The 18,601-nt window shown below is 42.4% G+C and overlaps 1 protein-coding gene across 1 annotated transcript in view; it reads left to right on the plus strand.

Moving 5' to 3' along the window:
• Window positions 1–2,355: 2,355 nt before the first annotated feature.
• The window catches only part of CCDC169 (coiled-coil domain containing 169), a 32,261-nt gene continuing 16,015 nt past the window's right edge, over window positions 2,356–18,601 (plus strand). Inside the window, exons 1-4 of the mRNA XM_087759198.1 lie at window positions 2,356–2,432; window positions 11,367–11,449; window positions 11,890–12,000; window positions 12,093–12,133. Of these exons, the coding sequence (XP_087615324.1) occupies window positions 2,356–2,432; window positions 11,367–11,449; window positions 11,890–12,000; window positions 12,093–12,133 (312 nt within the window). The remainder of the gene's footprint in view (window positions 2,433–11,366; window positions 11,450–11,889; window positions 12,001–12,092; window positions 12,134–18,601) is intronic.

Consider the following 18,601-nt stretch of genomic DNA (forward strand, 5'->3'; position numbering starts at 1 on the left):
ACAGTCAGACCTGCTGTCCTGTGCCAACCCAACCAGCGTGGTCTGGGCTCATCCTTACGTGCACTGTGACCTAGTTCCTGAGAGCTCACCTAGCTAGGACACTTAGTAATCCCCGACTTGAGGCTGGGACGTGAACGTATCCTGGAGAGGAGATTAAAGAAAAGCCTCCTGGGGCAGAGAGAGTACACTGTGGCTGGGATACAGCCCTCAGTTACCCTGTGCTCTCTGTTCTCAGACTTCCTTGTGATTCCAGGGATCTTTCTGAGCTCTCTGAGTGCGCCCTCCAGTTTGAGAACTACTCAGCAGGCCGGTTAAGTTAATCTTGAAGCAATTCCTCACAAAAACTGGTAACAGGAAAAATGGTTACTGGTTAACACCCTAGCTGTTAAGCTTCAGCACACTGAGTTAGTTATGGATGCTAGCCTAGGTCCAAGCCATTACTTAAATTATTGGTTTGATGTGGAATGTGTTTTCAACATGTATCTTAAAAAGGTAGCATTCAGTGAATCCTGAAGGCAAAATGAGCAGCTCAATTTAAATGCAGTTACAGTGCAGCACTCTTCTAAATTCGTTTCTTGATTAATGTATTTCAGCCAACTTTGAATTTAATCCACACCTCAAGTGATAATTCACTGATTAGATGATAGCATTAATTATAACTTGAGACTGTCAAAAATCACCTCCTGCCCTAATGTATATCAGACAAGTGAAATTAAAATGACTTTTTTTTCTTGTGATCAAGCTTCTCACTCTCCATCCAGCCATTAGCTCCTGCTGGCCTGCTGTTGCAGTATCAGTAAGGTGTTAGGTCAACCCATTTCAGTAGCTCAAACTACCACCTTAGGACTTAAATGCATAAAATTTCAGGACCAACTTTTGGATGGCAATGCTGATTTATGCTATAGTAAAGTAATGGTAATATATAACCCTCGTTTTAAACTTTGAAAGCAGTGCCTCCATTACCCCACAAGCTGTAGGGCTATTGCATTTGGCTTGCTGCTCATGCAACAGAATTACTTCTGAATAACTGAGAAATTATACCCTTTGCTTTTTCATAGTACACCAGTAAAGCAAAATTATAGCCCATCTCCTTCCTGAGCAAGTGAACGGATCGTTTCTCTAGTGAGCACTAGGTCCCATGAAATGGTGAGTTGATCTACGAGCACACTGATCACTCCCAGTGTCACCCTGTCCCCTGCATCAACACCAGTGCTTCTCTGAGCAGCTGGTGAGCCATTTCAGCTCACTAACCAGCAGAAAGTGCAAGCATTTTCCCCCATGTAGGTTTTCCAGGTTTCATGAGCTGTACTGGCTCGTTGGAGAGTTACGCGAATGTCAGAGCTGGCACTGAAGCAGTTGGAGAAGGCGACAGGGAGAGCCTGACAGAAGTGATGCCGCTCGTGCAGCATTAAGCTGTTAGATTAATTCAGTCCACCACATAAAGCTTTACCTCGAGAAAGCCTTGAACCAATCTGAAATTCTTTGTTTAAAAAATGCAACATCAAATATTTTCAAGCATGAATCCAGACCATTGCAAGGTAATGAAAATATTAGCTAGTATATATTGACTAATTGACTCCACTGACTTAATCAGTGATGATTAAGACCAATTATTCTAAGCTCTTCTGTCTCAAGTTAGGTTCTTGCAAACTAGTTTATGCACAGCACAGATCACAATTATCAGGGGTGCTAAAATACAGGCTAGGCACTCTTTTAAGACCAGGCCCCACCGTGCAGTGCCTGCCTTCACATGTGGGGCAAAGCATTTATTTAAAACCGTGCTACTTTCCATCCAGAAGAAGTGTTTAAAAAAAAATCTGCACATATTTGTGTTTCCCGGGTCACGAAAAGCTTAGCACACCAACAGTTCATCCTACATGGTCACAACTCTTTAACTGGGCCAAAGCTGTATCGTGTTTTTCACATGCTGGGGACTTCCCTGGACAGAGGGAAGAAAAAAACATCAAACGAGGTGCCCTTAAAGCAGCGCCTGGGGAGAGCGCCTGCAATGCGGGCAGATTGAACGACGCAGCGCACGTCCCGGCTGGAGGAGGTGAAGGCGACGCCGGCTGCCAGCGGGCGTTCCCGCCCGGCCCCCGTCGTCCCCGCTCCGGTTTCCCTGGGCAGCGAGAGAGCCACGGCGGCTGCGGAGACTGGGGTCTCCCGCCCCGAGGGGTGCCCGGGCCGGAGCCCAGCATCACCGCCTGCCGACCTCTGGCCACGCTGCGGCCGCAGGAGGGCGGCCGGGCCGCGCCGCGCCGCTCCCTCAGGCCGACGCCCGGCGCGCAACGGCCGTTACCCCGCGCAACGGCCGCCGACGCCGGGGCTGCTTGCGGGCCTGGGACGGGCGGCGCCATGGGGGAAGGCGGCGGGCGCCGGGCGCCAGACCCCGACCGCCTGGCGCTGGAGCTGGGGCGGGAGAGGCGGAAGAAGTGAGTGCCCGGCGGGGGACGGGGCTGAGGCCGGGCACCGCACCACCGAAGCGCCCAGCTGCTCCGGGGCGTGCGGGCGGGAGCTCCTGCCGCCTCCCTGCGGCAAAATGGCGGCTGTGGCCTTAGGCGGGTGCTGCTGCTGAGGCGGTGGGTGGGGAGCGGCCGGGGAGGACGTGTGTCTCCCAGGAGGTCCCACAGCTCGACTCGGCTGTGCTGGGAACACGATTGGGACTGGTGAGGCAGCGTGGGGCACAGGAATATTGCCACAGGTGGGTAATAGGAACAGCTGGCCAAAGGGCTGGAGGAGCACAGGGAGCCTGAAGAAGTAGGATAAATAATTTTAGCCAAAAATGAGGCTGGTACTGAACAGACATGGGAAACAGGACTGGGTGTTATGGTTTAACCACAGTAGGCAGCTGAACACACAGCCGCCTGCTCACTCTCCTCCCAGTGGGATGGGGGAGAATTGGAAGGGTAAAAGTGAAAAAAAAATTGTGGGTTGAGATAAAGACAGTTTGATAAGTTAAAAAAAATAAAAAGGAAACAGAAACAAACCCAAGAAAAGCAAGTGATGCAAAAAATCCCCATTGCTCACCACCAGCTGACCAATGCCAATCCCCAAGCAACAGCAGCCCTAGCAAAGTCCAGCCCCCCAGTTTTATTGCTGAAAATGACATTACATGGTATGGAATAGCCCTTTGGTCAGCTGGGGTCAGCTGTCCCGGCTGTGTCCCCTCCAAGCTTCTTGTGCACACCCTGCCCGCTCACTGGCAGGGCAGTGTGAGAAGCAGAAAAGGCCTTGATGTGTAAGCACTGCTCAGCAGTAACTAAAACATCAGTGTGTTACCAAGAGTGATTTAATCACAAATCCAAACACAGCACCATATGAGCTACTGTGAAGAAAATTAATTGTATCCCAGCCAAAACCAGTACGCTGGGATTGGAAGCCACAATGGGGCTTCTTCACAGAAAAGACCTCATGTGGGTGCATGCCTGTTTGGGGGAAGAAGAATTAAATGGACGACGAGGTGCTCCTGAAACACACTTCTTTCCACAATGTTAAATAAAACTGGAAAGCTGGATTTCACTCTTCTCTACTATCAGTAAATATCTCTGAAACCTACAGGAAGGTATGGTATCTCTCTAGTGCAGTTTGCAGAGAAGATGAGGACTTGTTACTGCTACCAGTTAGTCCCCTTGCTTATGCAGCAAATGTTTCAGTGCTCTGATGATTGTTGATGCTCATGCAGTGGTGGGATTTTAGGTTGGTTTTTTTTTCCAGTTTGTTTAGAATGTTTCACATTTTTCCCTGTGTTAAAGAACATGATTGCCTTTTGAATGTTAATAAATTAAAAGGTAGAAAATGTCAGAAGCTCCTGTGCTGCCTTAAATCAGACCCTTAATATTTACACTTACATACCATTTTCAAGCATTCTATTCCATACTGATTTTTTCCCCTGGACAATGTTTCTTTCAGTGTCTAGGCTGCACATTCTTTTCAAACTAGTCCTGTAACTGTGGACTTCATAAAATGTTTATTCACTAATGGAAAGGGGGAAGCCAATATTAACAGAGTCAAAATGGGTAGGCAGCTTCTGTGTTCAAAACAGCACAAAAAGGATCTTGGACATACTTGCACCAACATGTAAGCAAATGTCCTTTTACTAAGTCTTCTCAACAGTAGTGTGTCAGTGTAATATACCAGTTATCCTCTGCATGCACCAATTCTTTAACCTGACACGTGATCCTGATGTTATAGGTGTTCGGGTAAAAAGCAGATGTTTCAGCTTTGTTTCACTGCTCTGATTTTTTTTTTTTTTTAAATTAATTAAACCTGGATTCTTTATGTACCTTAAGTTCTTGCTAATATCCCTGAGAATCTTCTACAAGACTGGGCCCAAAGCCCAGGACACATTGTGAAGCGGTGCCTTATTTGCTGATGAAAGGAAAATATATATTTAATAAAAACCTTTATTTTGATGGCATGACCGTAAAAGACTTGCTGCTCCAGGCAGATTCTGCACCCATTTCCTGTGTGTAGCTTGTGTGTGCAAATAGACAATATCATTATTGCCTATTTCATAGAAGTTATTTATTCAACCTAACTGTTAATGACCAGGGTTGTTGGACATCTACATCTAAACCAGTGGCGTGTATAGTCAATGAATACAGCAAGGCTCTTTGAAGGTGTGATTCATCTGACCTACTTTGGCTGGCTGTTTTAGCATGAGATGACTCACCCCCTCGGAGGTGCCTGTTTCTCTCCATTGAGTATAAAGCAAGCTGAGGATGACTGGCTTGCAGATAGCTGTCTGCATTCCTTCACAGCCATCTCACCCTTGTCATCTTTTTACTGGCTTATTTGCTTATTGTACCATTTAGGCAGTTTGCTAACCGCCCACCTACCACGCACATTTAACGCTCGTGAAGAAGAGATTTTTACTTCAAAGAGTAAATTGAATCATCCATGTCCGTAAGGGGCCTGTGCCTAAAGCACCTGCTGATTCTCAATGATTGTGGATGTAATACTGTGAAATCTTTCAAAGGCTTTAATGAACGTCAGCTTAAATCTGACTCTGAATTACTGTAATCAATATTCAGTACAGGTTTTGATTGGGAAATGTCATGGCAAATGTTTCGAGAGAGAGAGACGGTATATAATACTGCAGTATACTTCTTAATAGACAAAGAGGTCTTAAAACCATATATTTATGCATGTCAGCTACTTACTAATGCTCACGGAGTTGTGTGTGAATTCAGCTTGTGAGATTTCAGCTTCTGTGGCTTTCCTGGCAAGGAAAGCTGCAGTATTTTCCCAGCACACTGCTGACTGCAAGTGTCAGAAGTCTGTAGCTTTCAATGCTGTATATGCTCTTCCCTGTGGTGCCTTTTGCACTGCGCAGTATTGTTTCTGCTTTGTTCATAGATTCTGAAGGCATCTGTGTATTTTGCCTTCTACAGGAATCAGTAAAGGTCTGCCATGTTATAGAGCTGATGGCCTAGAACTGATGATTTGCCTTGAGCTGCTCCTGTAATGTTTCACTGGTTTCTCTCTCCACTATAGAAAATGGCTTCAGGCAGTCTTTTGCCTGATACGTGTACCAGATATCCAGATCTGGATAGCAAAATGTGCAGGAAAATGGCTTTCATCCTAAGTGGCTGTCACTTTCAAGTAAAATAACACCTGTAAACTGTCTTAAAAAGAAACTCAGGCTTTTTTTTCTTTTGTCATTTCAATCACAGCCTTCTTATCTGAACTGCACTTTTTTCTCATTTTCTTCACAAGAGCTTTCTTGTTATGCTTAGTATGCAAGGATGTAGTTAAGTTCCCCTGATGCCTTATATGTGAGCTTCCAGGATTTATGGGCTTTCTTTTGTGATGACTGTAAATTGTCCATTGACATGGGAAAGATTCATAGGCCTTGAATATGTCTGATTATGTTTAAGACGTGAGGTTGCAGGTGAAGTCACACCACAGTCCCTCTAAGTACAGACCAAGTCTCTGCTTGGGCAGGCAGCTATACACAGCTGCATTAAATTCACAGTAACAGATACGTGGCATGACCTTCACTTCATATCACAGTTAGAAATAACTCCAGAAATGCAAAATACTCCAATACATTAAAAAGCTGAAGTATTTACCAAGTTGGTCAAAGTGATTTATTTCTACATCCCTTCTCTGTCAGTGCAGGGACTGTAATTTACTGCATATGCACTGACTAAAACAGAGAGGTTCCACTCTGGCTGCTTTCTGGGTGCTATTGGAGTATTAAATGTTTAATAATAACTAGATTTTTTAAAAAAAATGGTTTCAATTGCCAAATGAAAATAAGACTTGATGTCAGTGTAGCAATTACAGTCTGACACCTGACAATTTATCATTTCTGTACACGTTTTCATCAGGACAAAATATAATTGGAAGTGGGCTGGCAGTTTTGCTAATGGTGCAGAAAGAATAATAAAATCTAATGTAAGAAATGTTGTCTTGGAATGGTAACAGAAATTAAAAACTGAAAACATTGGATTTAAAAAACTCCTTCTTCCTGTGTTATCCCTCTGCATCCATCTAAGCACCTAGTTAGGAATTGTTCGAAAAGGAAAACAACTTCATTTTGATACAGCTCAGCTCTAGTTACAGCTTTCACTGTGTCTAATTTATAGTGTTACTTCCTTCCAAAAATCCCATTTTAACACTCACTGTCGTCATAATTTCCTCTTTTCCAAGCACTGAGAGGCTGATAGAAATCTGCTTCACAGAAACCTTATCTATTTGTATTGGAATGATACCAGCAATGTAGTAAGATTTTGTCTTTCTTCTTCCTAGCCATCTGCCTGTTGTCATTTGGAGTGGGAGCAAATAGGCAGCAGCAATCAGATTTCCTTTGATTTTCCTGCATCTAAGCTTTTTGACTCACGTGTTTCAAGTCTATCTTCTGCTGAGGCTTTCACCACACCCTTTTTCTCCAGCAAGTTACCAGTACTTTCATTATTCTTTGCCTACGTCCCCGCTATCTAATTTAATGTTGGTAGGGACAAAAAGAGCAATGCGGCAAGGAGGGATTGGAAGACCCAGCTCTCCCCTGCCATTCGAGATGTCTGTCGTACTGTGCTCCAGTGTGTTTCTTGCACTGAAAACTTACCTTAAATTACTCTTCTTTACACTGGAGACTTTACACTGGCGTGCTGCAATGGACAGTTATAAACTCTTCAGGAGGGATGAGCAAGGAAGGAGAGGCGGTGGGGTAGCCCTGTATGGTAGGGAGTGTTTTGACTGTCTAGAGCTTAATGAAGGTGACGATAGGGTTGAGTGTTCATGGGTAAGAACCAGGGGAAAGGCCAACAAGGCAGATATCATGGTGGGAGCCTGTTATAGACCACCCAACCAAGATGAAGAGGCAGACAAAGTATCCTACAAGCAGCTGGGAGAAGTCTCACAATTGCTAGGCCTTGTTCTTGAGGGAGACTTCAACTTACCAGATGTCTGCTGGAAATACAATACAGTGGAAACAGTCTAGGAGGTAACTCCTAGATGACTTCCTGACACAGCTGCTGAGGGAGCCAACTAGGGAAGGTGCCCCGCTGGACCTGTTGTTTGTGAACAGAGAAGGTCTGGTGGGTGATGTGACGGCTGGAGGCCGTCTTGGGCACAGCAATCATGAAATGATAGAGTTTTTGATTCTTGGAGAAGTAAGGAAGGGGTCAGCAGAACTGCTACCTTGAACTTCTGTAGGGCAGACTTTGGCCTGTTTAGGAGCCTGGTTGACAGAGTCCCTTGGGAGGCAGTCCTGAAGGGCAAAGGAGTCCAGGAAGGCTGGACATTCTTCAAGAAGGAAAACAGAAAAGCACAGGAGCAGGCTGTGCCCATGTGTCGAAAGATGAGCCGGTGGGGAAGAAGAGCAGCCTGGCTGAACAGAGAGCTTGGGCTGGAACTCAGGAAAAAAGGAGAGTTTATGACCTTTGGAAGAAGGGGCAGGCAACTCAGGAGGACTGCAAGGATGTTGTGAGGTTATGCAGGGAGAAAATTAGAAGGGCCAAAGCCCAACTAGAACTTAATCTGGCTACTGCTGTAAAACACAATAAAAATGTTTCTATAAATACATTGGCAACAAAAGGAGGGCTAAGGAGAATCTCCATCCTTTATCAGATGTGAGGGGAAACATAGTGACAAAGGATGAGGAAAAGGCTGAGGTACTTAATGCCTTTTTTGCCTCAGTCTTTAATAGCAAGACCAGTTGTTCTGAGGGTACCCAGCCCCCGGAGCTGGAAGACAGGGATGGGGAGCAGAATGAAGCCCCCATAATCCAAGGGGAAATGGTTAGCAACCTGCTACACCACATAGACATACACAGGTCTATGGGGTCAGATGGGATCCACCCAAAGGGTACTGAGGGAGCTGGTGGAAATGCTTACCAAGCCACTTTCCAACATTTATCGTCATTCCTGGCTAACCGGGGAGGTCCCAGTGGACTGGAGGTTAGCAAATGTGATGCCTGTCTACAAGAAGGGCCAGAAGGAGGATCCGGGAAACTACAGGCCTGTCAGTCTGACCACGGTGCCGGGGAAGGTTATGGGGCATATCATCCTGAGTGCCATCGCGCAGCACGTGTGGGAAAATCAGGGGATCAGGCCCAGTCAGCATGGGTTTGTGAAAGGCAGGTCCTGTTTGACTAACCTGATCTCCTTCTTAGTAGGTAAAGGAAAGGCTGTGGATGTTGTCTACCTAGACTTTAGTAAAGCCTTTGACACTGTTTCCCACAGCATTCTTCTGGAGAAATTGGCTGCTCATGGCTAGGACTGGTATGTGCTTTGCTGGGTAAAAAACTGGCTGGGTGGCTGGACCAAAAGAGTTGTGAATTGAGTTCAGTCCAGTTGGTGGCCGGTCACAAGTGGTGTTCCGCAGGGCTCAGTATTGGGGCCAGTACTGCTTAGTACCTTTATCAGTGATCTGGATGAGGGGATTGAGTGCACCCTCAGTGAATTTGCAGATGACACCAAGTTGGGTGGGAATGTTGATCTGCTGGAGGGTAGGAAGGCCCTACAGAGTGACCTGGACAGGCTGGATCGATGGGCTGAGGCCAACTGTATGAGATTCAACAAGGCCAAGTGTTGGGTCCTGCACTTGTGTCACAACAACCCCATGCAACACTACAGGCTTGGGGAGGAGTGGCTGGAAGGCTGCTTAGCAGAAAAGGACCTGGGGGTGTTGGTTGACAGCCAGCTGCATATGAGCCAGCAGTGTGTTCAGGTGTCCAAGAAGGCCAATGGCATCCTGGCTTGTATCAGAAATAGCGTGGCCAGCAGGACTAGGGAAATGATCATCCCCCTGTACTTGGCACTGGTGAGGCTGCACCTCGGGTACTGTGTTCAGTTTTGGGCCCCTCACTATAAGAAAGATGTTGAAGTGCTAGAGTGTGTTCAAAGAATGGCAGCGAAGCTGCTGAAGGGTCTAGAGCCCCGCCAGTCTTCTGAGGAGCGTCTGAGGGAGCTGGGGTTGTTTAAGCTGGAGAAAAGTAGGCTGAGGGGAGACCTTATTGCTCTCTACAACTACTTGAAAGGTTTTAGTGAGGTGGGGGTCGGTCTCTTCTCCCAAGTAACAAGCAATAGGACAAGCAGAAATGGCCTCAAGTTGCTCCAGGGGAGGTTTAGATTGGATATTAGGAAAAATGTCTTCACCAAAAGGGTGGTCGAGCATTGGAACAGGCTTCCCAGGGAAGTGGTCGAGTCCCCATCCCTGGAGGTATTTAAAAGACGTGTAGATGCGGTGCAAATGGTTCAGTGGTGGACTTGGCAGTGCTAGGTTAACGGTTGGACTTGATGATCTTAAGGGTGTTTTCCAACCTAAATGATTCTATGTTTCTTTGTATTTCTTTGCTGTTTCAGCTTTTCAGCCCTCCCCATTCCAGGCATACCTTTTCTGTTTCTTAAGGTCGGTTGGTTTGCTTCTGCTTCTTCAGCTTTCAGTTGAAATCTGATGTTTCAAGCTATGGGAAAGAAATGTCATTAACTGAATGTGAGCATGAGGAGTGCAACAGGTAATACCATTTCTTAGTGATCAGCTCTATCATCAAAGCTTTGATTTCTCATAGGAAAGAAGAAGAGCATTTCTGATTATGAACATGTTCAGAAAGAGAAGATCCATGTTGACATGGAAGCCCCCCTTTAAAAAAACACGACACCCAAAAACAGGACAGCACAATGATTTTCTCTCTTGCATGTTTTAATCAACCAGGCTAAGATTTAAAAGACATCTATTGTCATATTGGTATTGTAAAACATTTTCCAAAGGGCCTTATTTGCAGAGTTGTGTTCTCAGTTCCTTTGAAATATCACAATCTGGGCACTGAAAAATGGAGGCACCCAAGAACCATTGGTTATTTTTTGAAATCTTGGCCTTCCAAACTTAACTTTAAAGGACAAAACCACAAACTGCTCTTGTGTTGTGTTGCGCTGTGTTTTTCTTGCAGCTGTGCTGGTGCGGGCCAACTTCCTGGGATCTCACAGGCAGGAGCATTTCTCTGTAGACATCTCCAAAAATAATCAGGCTGTTGTTGGCATAAATATGGTCAATAATTTAGTTAGCAATAATTTCCTCGTGGCGTGATTGAGGTCATATGATTAATTGTAGACCACTAAACTGCCATCTTGCCACTTAAAAGGATGAGAGCCATTCAGCACGTTGTGTGATGCATGCAGGTGGGTTGTGCTGTTATCAGAGTAAGTCCTCTGCCAACTTCTGCTTCTGGCCGTACCTTCCACAGCAGAAAGAGTGCAGTCTCCATGGTACTTGTCAGTTGTCTGGCTGCCTGACCAGTACACAGAAGTAATCAATGGGCAAAAATACTTTTTCCCACAAGATGAAGTTTAAGGTACTGAAAAAAATGGTGACTTTAGCTCCTGTATTTTTTTGTAACACTCATCTTACTTCAATCACTGGCTTTCTTTTCTGGTAGTCATAATACATGGTATGCTTTGATTGGTTTTGTTATAGGTACAGTTTGGAAAATAACTATTAATCATTGAGCAGTGAGTCAAAATGAAGAATTAATTCAGAATTTCAAATAGCACATCTCTCAGGCATGTTCTTGTTTCAGAAAAATATATTCCTTGGGCATCTTGTTTTAGATGAAAAATTAAAGCCAGCGTCTTATCTACATTTGTTTAATTCTGATGATCTGCTAGACAGTTATTAAATGTTAGGAAATGTTGGTCTTGTTTTTTTATGGAAGTAATTTTATTCACGAAGTAGAAATGCTTCTATTGTTTTTAAGGCACTGTAGTATCCATAGAGAAAAATACATAAAAAAACATGTGCAAGATGATGTAAGTACATAGGGAAGACTAATAGATATTTAATCTGAAAATATATTCAATTTATTATTTTTAATAATAAGATTAATGCAGTAGCCAATTTATTGACTTCTCTAAATACCACAGGCAAATGCTTGAAATCTCAATATTTGAACTGAGAAACACAGTTACAGAACTGGAAAAAAGACTTAGCAGTGTTGAAGATGAAGGTAAGTGAATTGCCACGGAGTCTTGCTAATTGATTAGGGAACACAGAAAATTAATTATTTTGGGTAGGCCCTACAGAGATGCAAATTTTTATTTAGAAATCTAAGTTTTCCATTTTCAAACATGACTATTATAGGTGTGATGTTCCAAATGTGAAATTAAGGAATGCTTACTTACATGCTGCATGTTAGCTTTAATTATTAATGAAACTATGAATAACATGAATTCATAGAGTTGGTTAATATTCTGGCCACAGTGAGCCCAGTGAAAAATTTCCTTGATTTATATTTTCAAGCTCTTTTGTATGCAAAAATCCTCATTATGAGGATTACTAACTGGAGACTTTCTCAGTCTCCAGAAAAAAGCAGGAACAGTTTGAAAAAATGCTAACTTTTACTTGAAATAATCTGGGAAACAGAATAACCCTGTATTTCTTTTTAAGGTAATGAATGGAAAACCAGATATGAGACACAAGTAGAATTGAACAAACAGCTGGAAAGGCAAATTAATATTCTTCAAGATAAGGTGGAGCTTATTCGTGGCAATCCAGCAGGTAGAAATGGGTATTCATAATTGTTTTTCAATAGAATTAGTGATTATACGTTGAAATTACATCAATGGGTCAAATTTTCTGCTTATTTGTAGATAAATTGTCCATTGTTCGCACCTTTGATCAAATGCCTGTGGTGAGTACTATGGCATTTAGCTGGTTAACAAAAAATCACAGTGTAGTTGAAGAACTTGTATATACATCTTTGTTTTTTCATGACAGAATGTATCAGCAGCCTGGTCTAGAAACCAAAACAATCAGTCCTGCTTACTTTTTTATTGTTTCAAATATGCAGTTGCTTATAAATTTATAAAGTATAGAGTAAAATGGTTAAATAGGAGATACGTAAGACCTGAATGTTGGGAAGAATCATGTAGTGAAATTTTTGACTGAGTGAAGGTTGTGTGACTGGACCTGCAGTAAGGCATATGAGATGGAGTAGCTGGACTAGTTCCATGAATAAATGGAAAAATGTTAAACCTTGATCACAAAATCATAGAATCATTTAGGTTGGAAAGGCCCCCTTTGAGGTCTTCTAGTCCACCCCTCCTACTCAAGCAGGGCCAGCTACAGCAGGTTGTCCAGCATCATGTCCAGTTGGGTTTTTAATATCTCTGCAGATGGAGACTTCACAAGTTCTCTGGGCAATGTGTTCCAGTATTTGACCACTCTCACAGTAAGAAAAGTGCTTTCTTGTGTTCAGATGGAATTTCATGTGTTTCAGTTTGTGCCCATTGCCTCTTGTCCTGTCAACGGGCACCACTGTGAAGAGCCTGGCTCCCTCTTCATTCCCTCCCATCACGTATTTATACACATTGCTGAGATCTTCCTGGGCTTTCTCTTCTCCGAGCTGAACCGTCCCAGCTCTCTCAGCCTCTTCTCATCTGTCAGATGCTCCAGTCCCGTAATTGTCTTTGTAGCCCTGTGCGGGACTTGGTCCAGTAAATCCATCTCTTTCTTCCACTGGGGAGCCCAGAACTGGACCCAGCACTCTGGGTATGTCTCACCAGTACTAAAGAGAAGGGACATATCACGTCCCTCAGCCTATTGCCAATGTTCTACCTAATGGAGCCCACTGCAGCAAGAGTGCATTGGTGGCTTGTGGTCACCTTGTTTTCTACTAGGACCCCAAATCTGTTCTCTGCCAAGCTGCTTCCCAGCCAGTCGGCCCCCAGCATGTACCGGTGCGTGGAGTTATTTCTCCCCTGGGGACAGGACTTTGCATTTCCCCCAGTGAAACTGAATGTGTGATTCCTCTCTGGCTATTTCTCTAGCCTGTTGAGGCCCCTCTGAATGACAAGACAACCCTCTGGTGTATGAGTCACTACTCCCAGTTTTGCATCAACTGTGATAACATAGATGAACAGTTGCAGTAACATTTTGCATAATACAGTTACAGGAAAATTCCTCATTGTACAGTAAATGCACCATTTTTGCAACACCAAAGTATCTATTTTCATTTTAAAAATTTTATTTCTTAATACGCTCATATTTCATGACCTGTATTTCAGTAAAGTATAAAATATTTTCTGTGATCTTGAGGAGAAAATGGCAAGAAAAAAGCAGCAAATATTTTGGCCATTTAGTCTTCTAACGTAGTAAATGAAGTGAAAACAATTTTAGATTCAGGACTGCTTTTTTCTTAGTCTATCACCTGCTGAAATCTTTTACTTTGAGACCTTTTCTGCTTCTTATCCACTTTTAGAAATAAGGCAGGCAGATAAAGATGTGATGCCTTGTAACATAAGCAGGAATAACGAACATCATGAGGCAGGGCTCCGTTGATTTTTATTCCAGTTGCTTATGCTTGCAGAAGTGTTTCCATCTTACTTTTTGTGCTTCAGATTCTGAAGACTAATGGGAGTTTACTGAGCCTAGAGGAGACTGCATGCCTTATTAGTGGGAATGATTATCTGTTGTAAGCAGGGTGTGAATAATTAACTGCTCTTTCTGATCTGATCCATGGCTTTCAGGTAATAAACATTCTTGCCAGTTTCAGTACTGTCCTAGAGAACATGGCGTTTTCTAGGTTGGCAGGATTTTTTTTTTTTTTCCAAAACAGAACAAAATCTTTCCCATCCCGTTTTCCTGTTTCATGGAGTTGAAAATACAACTGGCATTATATTTGAAGAAAAGTCTTGAAGACAGAACACTGATCTAGAAAATTTACAATAGACTCTGCTTCAAACAATGTTTTTCCTGTCAGCCTGTGAAGCACAGACTGGCATGCATGCTTACGGTATTAGAAGTGTTTATTTCCATCCAATTGCTAAGTACTCTCTTAACAAATCCAATTACACCTTGCCAAACGCTTGAAGAGTCATTACCAGTGAGATAATCTCCTTTACCAGCAGCTGGGCTGCACCAGTCCAGAACATTCCTAATCCCTGCTAAATACTGCCTTGCCTCCTCACCTATGAGCTGTGGTTCTGAGAGGTTTGGTTACTGTTCCCACAAAGGAAAGAATGACAGCACAACTGAAAGACTCATACTGATAGAAGGAGTCTAGAAAACAGTTTTAAGAGGCCTAGACTTACTCAGTGACACCTAGGGAAGTCTGGAGCCCATGTGCCATGCCGTAGGTTTTTCTTGTCCAGCTTTAAGTCCTTCCTTCAGCCTTTCATCTTAGAGTGAATACATTCTTCCGTTTGCTAGCTGGAGGGGAAAAAAGAAGGGCTTAGGGATTTAGTGAAATGTTTCATTTTCCCTTGTTTTGATTTTTGGGAGATGGAAAGAGGGGAAGAAAATAGATGTATTTTGTGGGCTTTGCTGTTTTTTTTCACTGAAGCTATCAGAAAAGTCAGTGAATGTTTACAGATACTCAGAGAATGCAGAGCTGCTTTTTTTTCTTTTAAATTTTAGGAGATAAAACATTGGTAAAAAAAATACGCAGATCATTTTGTGGTGTTTAAGCATATAGGTTTATCCAAATCCTTTTTATGTTATTGAGAGTTGTTCAGGGGAGTAGGGGGGAATATTTAGCTTCTCCACAGATGAGAATAAAGAACAGATGTGGTGAGTGGGTGTAGAAAAACAAAGAGCTTTGCAGCCAGTCATCAATCTACATTTGCTCAAAGTAAAAATGCTGAGAGTGGGTATATATAAAATCGTGTGTGTGTGTGTTAAATCAAAAGTACACTATGATATTCAGCTTTCAACTTGAAGTTGCATATGAAGCTCTGTGCAAAGATAGCAAAGTGATTCTTCCAGCAAGATGATACAATTTCTAGAATGTGGCAACAGTGAACAGTAGACTTTGTTTTGAACAACATATTTAGAAAATTAAATAGTATTTGCAAGTCTTTTTAACGCATGTTCCCAAGGAAGTTAGAATTATGCAGTTAAAGGTATTAGAAGGACCTCTAATAATTCTTAACTTCCTATGCAATTTCAGCTGTATTTACCAGAGGAGATATTCAAGATACTGAAGAGATTTATCTCACTCAGCTAGTCATTGAAGGTCCTACCATAGTCAATAGAAGGAGAAAAATATGTCCGTAGAGTAATTCATCCCATTTAGAGATAGGTAGCATAAAATATTTTCTCGATATCAAGCACTACAGGGACAATAAACAAAGATTAGTCATCAGGGCAGTCAGCAAGCTATAAAAACCTGAATGGAAGAGAAGAATACAAATGCAAATTCTGGAGTGATGAACAAGGAAGCACAGAGGATTTTCTGTGTTGATAAACTGCAATAATTGTTGCAGATGGCTTGCACCATTTTTGTTTTAGAATTAGAATCGTATTGATGAATGACTCCTTGCTATTAAAAACACCCCTAAACCATTTAAATATACAATTATCATTCTGAAGTCCTTATACTGACTTGAGATAATCCTTTTTTTTGTTTCAAGAAAATCATGTAGGTGTCACATGACAGTAAATGCAGAATCAATACCTTGAGCACACAAATTTTTAAAGCCAGGGTTTAGAAAATAATTTTTGTGTACTGAGCGCAGATTAAAAATAACCTAAACAGTGACAAGCACAAGGGAGTTCCAACAGTGAAAACTGTTTAGTCAGTAATTTCCTTTATGGCCCAATGAATAATACAAATGCCATACAGTACTTCAGAAATAATCACAGAAGGAATGCCTTCTCTCCAAAGTATAACATGATGTGAATTTTACTTGCCTCTCTTAAACATGCTGCATTCATTTGTTCACGTTTTCTCATTAAATGAGTTTTGGTGAAATGCATGCTCTCTGCTAAGCATAATTTCCCATATAAGCAGAAAGAAAATTTTTCCTTTCTCTCTCACCATTTCAACAAGAAAGAATCCCTAGATAGTGGCTTTAGTATGCAAATACTGAAAAGCATACTGCAAAATCAGTTCAGAAGAGCACACTCCTGATGATAGCATTGCCTTAGCAACGCTCTAGTTAAGATTAAGCAAGGAACCACGGTTTCTGTGATAAATCACCATTTTCAGGAATGTCCAGCACCATAGGTGAGAAAATTCTGATGTTAAGGGCCAGATACTTGCTTTGCAAAGCTGCCTTTCTGAGAGCACAGTGACCACAGAACTGAGACCCTCACACAACCACCTCAGGGTTTTTGCTGTCAGTTTTAAACTGTAAGCAGAACTTGTGGCAGTGTCACACTGGAGAAGGCGTTGGCAACATGACAGGAGGGGAATCATGGGTTTATGAAAACACACAATGAGGACTTTGTATTTCAGTAGGTGTTGATAACTGCCTATAGAGAACATCAGCACTTTATAATGGCATAGGAAATGTTGACAATTCTCGTGGCAAGTCACTGTTAAGTGAACCTTGTTGCTCTTGCTGTGTTAAGTCACCAGTAGCTCTATGGGAAGAAGAAATCTGGTATCCTATCTTTTTGTGAAACTTGGAAGTATTTTGGAGACAGTTCTGTAGTCTGGTCTGACTGCCCTAAGCTGTATCCTGCCTCCTCACACACTTCCCCTTCCTACTCCTTGGACAAGTATTTTGGGTGCCTTCAAGAGACCTTTTTGATTTGCATTTTTTCCTTTCCTTGTCATGGTGGCATTAGTTGTTCCTCCTGGTGGCCTTGCACAAACCAGCAGACTATTTTACTCAAATCACTTTGTGGTATTCCCAGAGGCAGAATACACTTTGTATTTCAAAGAAAACCATCAGGGAAAAATCTTGCAATCAAGTGACGTTGTTAGTTGGCTGTTCTCAAGAATTCCTTAGCAATTGACTGGGACCCTGGGATATTTTCCAGAGAAAATGTATAAGGAAGCAGTCTCCAGCCTTTTTCAGGCCTACCAGGAGAGATGCTAAGTGAAACGTTTCAGAGTCAGCAACAACTTCTTTTGTCAATCTGAACCACAGCAGTGGAGGTCTCCGTTTTAACTTCTTCCTCCCCGAGTCAGCAGATAACCTCTATAAGTAATGCTGTGGAGTCCACTGACATAAGGATTTAGGGTAGCAGTGTCCCACACCTATCACACTGAAGGAGCCCGAACTTCCCAACAAGTCTCCAGGCTGATTTCTTTACCCTGGCCATTGCCAATGACTGGTGCGAACAGGACATGCTGCGTTCATTTAGTTCAGCTCTCCGTGTGGTTTTGAATATAAAGATGATGCTAACCACAAGGGGGCACTTGGCATTTAGACAACTACAGGGAGCCTTTCTTCACCTGTACTGAAGCCCTTACAGGATCTAATGTGTATATATATATATATCTATATATATATCTCGAGTGCATATTGTATGTAGAAATACGATATGCTAAACAATTTTTATATATCATTTTTTCAGTAATATATGACTAGTGAGTTTATTGATACTAACATAAAATCAAATTCCGTTACAGTAAAACTAAAGATGTAGTACTGCTTTTTGCTCCTGATGAGTTTAAAATGATATGTTAAAAGATTCAGCTAAATCAGCTGATGAACGTCAGCTCCTAGTGTTGGAGGGAAGGGAGTTTATTTTCTAAACAAAACTCCATTTGATTTAAAATGTCAAGTAGAATGGATTGCAAAGGCTTCTTGTGTTGTTTTTTTTTTTTTCTACACAACTGACAGATGTATTGCTTCTGTTCTAACTCATGGAGAAAAGTTAAAGAGGATTAGAGCCGAAGCAAATTGCCATAAGGATCAATAGTCTGCATGAGCTGTGGTTTTATGAAAGCAAGTTTGAGCCTCTTGATGATGTCATGGTTTTGTCACCTTGTATGTTGTGAAGTGGTTAATAAAAATTGTCACCTCTGTTGCCAGTGGTAGCAGGGCAAGGAAAAATCCAAAATGAGAGCAACTTATGTGGGTGGCCTTAAAATTCAGTTGCAGTATCATTCTGTATAATTTCATTTTCTGGCAAGTGTTAAGCCAAATATGTAACTTCAGTCGAATGAAAAAGAAATTGTGTGAAAAAAAGAACTGGAGAATTGGTGTTCCCTTTGTGAAACTCTGGGCTTTGGTCACTGCTGGACACAAGACTTAATGTATCATTGCTCTGAGAGTGAATCTTGCTAAGCCCTGCAAAATTCCGTTACATAAAGAAAGTATTCATTTAAAATCTCAGTGTCTTTTAGCTTACCAGCTTGCTCAGAGTGGCTTGACATGGACGACTTTTATTGAAAACTAAGGATCTTAAATTCAGGTTAAAT

This window comes from Nipponia nippon, unplaced genomic scaffold (genome assembly GCF_047370975.1).
Source record: "Nipponia nippon isolate SJK-2023a ecotype South Korea unplaced genomic scaffold, ASM4737097v1 scaffold_2, whole genome shotgun sequence".
Lineage (NCBI taxonomy): Eukaryota > Metazoa > Chordata > Aves > Pelecaniformes > Threskiornithidae > Nipponia > Nipponia nippon.